Raw genomic sequence first — 6,129 nt, forward strand, 5'->3', positions numbered from 1 at the left:
TATATATATTATACAGTATACACACACATAAAATATTAAAAAGAAACAAATATTTATAAATATAATAAAAATAATATTTGAAGAAAGCAAATGTTTAAAATTAAAATTTAAAAATAGGTGTATGTTTTTTTTAATAAACTTTTTTTTATTATCAATTAATTAATTACATTTGGTACATTTTATGCATTTGAGAATAAGCCTTTACATGAAAAACTATCAAATGAGCCCAAACTTTTGTAGTGTACAAAAGCTGTAGGCCTACAATGTTTAGATCACAACAGTTTCAAATTATACCCTTTATGTAGGCCTGTACAAGCTGCTTTCCACTGCTATCTTGACTCATTACCTCTGTAGATGTAATCCCATCATGCATCTGTCTGATGAACTGCGCTCTGGAGTGAAAGAATGTCTCGATAACAGACAAATCACTTTGAGTTACTGCTCCAGTCAATGAGGTGTGCTGGTATTAGGGAAGAACACATGGTCAAGTGCAGTGGGCAAAGCTCCTCTTATGCATCTGACAACAATCTGCCGTCACAGGCTCATGGCACCTCTCGACCCACCGCATTCAGTTTGTTCAGGCTGGCTTTCCGCAGACTGTGGCAGTGGCTCATGGGAACTCCCTCGCGCATGCCAGCTTTTCCTAGGGCGCTAAAGGTCGGGTTAAGACTGAGTGGAAAATCTGTCGGAGGGGGTCTGTTGCATTTAGGATCAGTTGTTCTTCCTTGGATATTATTACAGAGCGAGTGCTCTCCTGTGTTGGGGAAGGAATCCAGGAAAACACATCGGAATGTGCCATGATAAATTTCATGTGGCACAGCTGTGCCAAAAGGCATAAACTTGAGGACAGCTATATGAGTGTCAAGTGAGGGTTCGTAAAAGTACAGCATCATATATGGTCAAAACTAATGTAAACCCATCAATGACACACATGTCTTGTTTTGGGGCATTTTTACAATTATACGAGTCTTCTGTTACTCTAACGACACGATCCAAACGGGATAGTTTATAGTCTCTTTGACATTTTTATGCCCCATCAGGTTCTGCCAGGTATCGGATTAACCAATATTTACGTTAATGATGATCTGTAGGCCTTCGCCGAGAGCTTTTAGCAGTTTTTTCCTAGGTGGTCCATTGGTGTCTGACAACCTGACACCTCTACATACAGTTTTCTGTCTTTCTGGTGACATGTGAGTGTTTTTGTCGTCTGATACGTGAGGATAACAATAACTGCCAGCGCAGCATGTGTGACAGGCCTGCTCTGGGGGGGAAAAATGTCTTAAGAACAAACTGAGCTTTTGAATTATTTCACGCAAGTAATTTAATAGAACCACTGGAATACACTTAAATTCCAAAGTGACAGGGAGGTAAAACTAGAGTGAAATGTTTTTATTACTAGTTCTGAATGATTTAGCACTTTCGGGGCTGGTATGTTAGAAATATATATGTGAAACTTTGGTCTCTAGATACTGAAGTAACTCACTCCGTCCAGTTGTTACAGAATAAAAAATAACATATGGTTAATTTAATGTAATGCACACAAACAAGATAAATTAATGTACTGAACTACCATAAATCAAGTGTTAGCAAAAGTATCAATCGGTCTCAATCTTCAATAGCTGTATAAGAGCGACCTCTTGTGTTTGCCTTTAATGTTGCAAGCAACAAATGCTGGAAAAAACGAAAGAAACTTTAATTATGACACCGTACGTTATATTCGTTTATACTTTATAAGGGTTTTTATGGATTTTTTGCAACGCTTCATTGTTTCATATAACTAATAAGAGAGACCGGGGCTAGTTGTCACACATTTTCCAGTGAATATTTGAAATATAAACACAAACCTTAGCTACAAAAAAGCGATTATACAATACTAATACATGTTTAGTGTTATTACACCTAAAAAGGATACAATTTAAAGTGAAATAAAATAAATTAATTTTACGTTTCACTAAATACCTTTTAATTCCCGTCGATCTCATCTGAACGCAACGTTAATAGGAACCTTCTAGCAAAGAAGACTCTCTCTATCCGGGTTTATTTATCAGTGACACCACAAGCCTGCTAAACCGCGTACTAGCTTCATCTTTGTTGATTGTTTTCGTTAGAAATCATAAGGTACGATTAGGTAGCCTTTTTTTTGTTTGTTTTCGTTTGTTTGTATTTCTTATAGTCTTTAGAGATTGAGTTTGTTGTGCGATAAGGGCTTACGTGCTATGCTAATAAATAGAAAGCTATGGATTACTATTCTGAAAAAATTACACTTAGTTCTAAATTAATCAGAAATAATAACGAAAAGGAACATACACTTTCACATACGGTGTTATTTAATAAACTATTCCAGCTGTTTTAAAATGACAAAAACCCACCGAACGCTAGTTCGTGGAAATGATAAAAACTGTGTACATTTAAAAAAAAACATACATTTATAAAATAAATAAACATAATTTAGATACATATGAGTGAATAAATAGTACATGTACAGTGCTAAAATGAGCAGGCTTTTAATATACTATTTTCAAATATTTTTGTTTTTTTGACATTTATAATATTAGTTTTTCACAGTATGAAGTGTGTCTTTATACAAGAAACTATATAAATGCTTTTAAATTTGAGGATGGGAGTCCCTTGTACATCATTAAATGTATATGTGGCATCTAAAAGATTGAAAATCTCTGATGTACATTATACTATTAGCTGTTTGAAATGTGTGGCTTCAGTAACCTGTTTTTATTTCAGTGAAATTATCATCTGGACTCATCTTTTTCTAAAATGGAGCCAGCATGTCGAAAAGACAAACAGAAGCAGCAAACACCGACCCGTGGAGACAGAACCAAACAGAAATCAGCCCAGCAGGAGCTAAAGCAGAGACAAAGAGCAGAGGTCACATTGCATTTTGCATTTATTTGATCCAAAAAAGAGTAATATTATGTAATTTATTCCTGTGATGCAAAGCTGAATTTTCAGCATTACTCCAGTCTTCAGTGTCACACGATCCTTCAGAAATCATTGTAACTGTCTGTACAAAGTTGCACGATCAGTATGATCAATTACTCATTTACTTGCATTTTTTTATTTAATGTTCACTCTGTCATTTCTTTATTTTAAATGTTAAAAATCTTCCAATTTTGTTTATTTCCATTTCATTTCAATTCAGATCAATTCATCTCAGTTTGTTTGTTCTGTTTTTGGTGTGTTACAGATTTATGCCCTGAACAAAGTCATGACTGAACTTGAACAGCAGCAGTTTGAGGCCTTTTGCAAGCAGAAGCAATCACAAGCCGAATGAGAAAAACTCATGTCAGGGCAAACATACACAGGTTAGGGTTATGTCATGATGTTACTCATATTTTTTTGTATTATTGTACACCATTTGATAATCATCCCTTTCAGCCCTTGACATTTAAACCAAAATGTATTCGCTGGAGACTGATGCACACACACACTACTTGAATCTGAGTGTACAATCACATCGTGAAAGTTGGTCAGTATGTACAAAACCAAAAATATCATAATCCATTATATTTATCAGAGAATCTCCCTGTGAAAAGACATTCACTCACTCTGTTCAGTTTTATTTTCACTGTCATTGTTAATTGTGATGTTTTATGTGACATTATTGTCCTGAACAAGTATTACATTATGTATGATTGCACAAAGCTATTTTAGACAATTTGTGACCTGTTGACTGAAGAAAATTAAGATACAGTTGTTATTCTTTTGGTTTATGATTAATTTATTTTGTGACATGTGACATACATGATAGTTATTGTTCTTTTGACCACAAGCGGTTTTTAACAGATTAGTTTTTAATTCAAATTTGGTTATTAAATGTTGAAAACAAATATAAAACGATTTCCTTCTCTGAGCCTTATTTTCCTGCATCCCACAGTCAGTATATGCTAATATAAGGATCAATGAATTCTGAAAAACAAAATGCATCACTGTTTCCACAACTGTTTTCAACATTGATAATAATAAATGTTTGTTGAGCAGCAAATCAGTATATTAGAATGATTTCTGAAGGATCATGTGACACTGAAGACTGGAGTAATGATGCTGAAAATTCAGCTTTACATCACAGGAATAAATTAAATTTTAAACCACATAAGTTGTAATAATAAATTGTAATAATACTTCAAAATATTACACTTTTACTGCATTTTTTATGAAATAAATGCAGCCTTGGTGAGCGTAAGAGATTTCTTTCAAAAACATTAAAAACTCTCCCCAACCCTAAACTTCTGAATGGTAGTTCAAAAACAGTCTTCATCTGACCTGAACTTGTTCGCTTGCACTCAGATGAAAACGGCCAAGTCATAGAAGCGCAAATGTTTCAGTGCAAAACTATAAATGTAATATATCGTTTGATGAAGGAAGGTCTAAAACAGATCAGGTTTTGTCACTCCTTTTATTTTTAAGTGTGCATGATACAGACCTATTTATATTGCATAACACATTAGGAGATTATGCTAATTGAAGATATATTGCATATAGTAACTTCATTAGAAGTGCATTGTTAGTGTAAGCTAACTTAATGCATAGCTTGCAGGGGCATATAGAGGTAGTTAGTGGTTGAACAGAAATAGGAACCTCTAAAAAAAAAACCTAAAATGAATTCTAATCTGATCAGATTCTTTTTTTTAAGGCCTAGCATTACATGTACATTTATACTATTTGTACTATTACACCTAGTGCAGTATGTGCAAAACTAAAAGCAAGCTGCGAGAAAATACATCTGGTCTTTTTCAAGCAATCATTATTTTGTCTAATTGGTGTTTAGAGATCTATTGTAACAGAGCTTCCAGTCACTCTCACTCCAAACCAGCCCTTCCAATACTTGGTGTCTTGACCGCCATGTTCAAAAGAGATGAAGCGAAGGCCTGGACCATAATCTGTGAATGTGTGGCTCACCTATAACAGAAGTACAAGTTTGCATGAACAAAATTGAGATAGCAGTTTGCATCTCATTTGTTTTTTTTTTAGTGCTGTCAAACGATTAATTGCGATTAATCGCATCCGAAATAAAAGTTTTTGTTTACATAATATTGTGGGTACTGTGTATATTTATTATGTATATATAAATACACACACATGCATGTTTACATTTCAGAAAAAAATATGTTTATATATTTAATATATTTATATATAGTATAAATTATATGAATATAAATATAGACATGTAAATACATGTAAAGTTTTTGTTTACATCAGGTATGTGTGAGTACTGTGTATATTTATTATGTATATATAAATACATGCACACTTGAGTAATTCTGAGAAAGTAAAGTTGATGAATAATGAAAAAATATATATATCTAATTGGCTCTAAACATTCATGTACAAAATTATTAAACCCCCAAGTCAAATTTGGTGCACAATGTTTTGTTCTTTATAATCTTCAATAAACTCTGTGAGTGCTTTGAAGCTTCTGTCACCTGTCTACTGCAGTCTTGGCCCATTCTTTGCTTGAAAAAGCTTCCAGATCACTGATAATCTTTGTTTTTCACATTACCAACAGCACTAGTTTTTTTACTTCCCTATTTAGTTCTTCACCTGTAAAACCTGACACACACACACACACACACACAGTGTTGCAATAAAAATTATTAATCACCCTTGACCTGCAAGGCATTTTGCTGTCGAGAACATTTTATGAAAACAATTCAACAAAGGCATCAGTAAACTATTAGAAAAATTTTATCAATGCACACTTGAGTAATTCTGAGAAAGTAAAGTTGATGAATAATGAAAAAGAAAAATCTAATTGGCTCTAAACATTCATATACAAAATTATTAAACCCCCAAAAGTCAAATTTGGTGCACAATGTTTTGTTCTTTATAATCTCCAATAAACTCTGTGAGTGCTTTGAAGCTTCTGTCACCTGTCTACTGCAGTCTTGGCCCATTCTTTGCTTGAAAAAGCTTCCAGATCACTGATAATCTTTGTTTTTCACATTACCACTGCTTTTTTCAAATTACACCAAATATTTTTAATGAGATATAAATCCTTAGACCGAACAGGCCACTCAAGAACAATCTACTATCGATCCTTCAAACAAGCATAAGTATATTTGGATGTATACTTTGGATTGTTGTCCTGCTGGAAAGTAAAATCTTTCGTCTCTG

General features: G+C 33.6%; 2 protein-coding genes across 4 annotated transcripts in view; one reads left to right on the forward strand and one right to left on the reverse strand.

Moving 5' to 3' along the window:
* Nucleotides 1-1,996: 1,996 nt before the first annotated feature.
* Nucleotides 1,997-6,129, reverse strand: part of LOC107756640 (F-box only protein 2-like) — a 9,480-nt gene continuing 5,347 nt past the window's right edge. For 2 of the 3 annotated variants that reach the window (XM_016573829.1, XM_016573830.1), the window contains one exon: nucleotides 4,398-4,914. In XM_016573829.1, coding sequence (XP_016429315.1) covers nucleotides 4,780-4,914 — 135 coding nt within the window. In that variant the 3' untranslated portion in view covers nucleotides 4,398-4,779. Of the gene's footprint in view, nucleotides 2,009-4,397; nucleotides 4,915-6,129 lie in introns of those variants that run through there. The other variant, XR_001641841.1, reaches the window with a different exon arrangement.
* On the forward strand, nucleotides 2,019-3,808 carry LOC107756641 (small vasohibin-binding protein-like). The gene is made up of 3 exons (XM_016573831.1): nucleotides 2,019-2,118; nucleotides 2,740-2,883; nucleotides 3,203-3,808. Exons 2-3 carry the CDS (start codon nucleotides 2,773-2,775, stop codon nucleotides 3,287-3,289), a joined length of 198 nt encoding a protein of 65 aa, XP_016429317.1. The 5' UTR covers nucleotides 2,019-2,118; nucleotides 2,740-2,772; the 3' UTR covers nucleotides 3,290-3,808.

Source organism: Sinocyclocheilus rhinocerous, unplaced genomic scaffold (assembly GCF_001515625.1).
Source record: "Sinocyclocheilus rhinocerous isolate Xijiao unplaced genomic scaffold, SAMN03320098_v1.1 scaffold532, whole genome shotgun sequence".
Lineage (NCBI taxonomy): Eukaryota > Metazoa > Chordata > Actinopteri > Cypriniformes > Cyprinidae > Sinocyclocheilus > Sinocyclocheilus rhinocerous.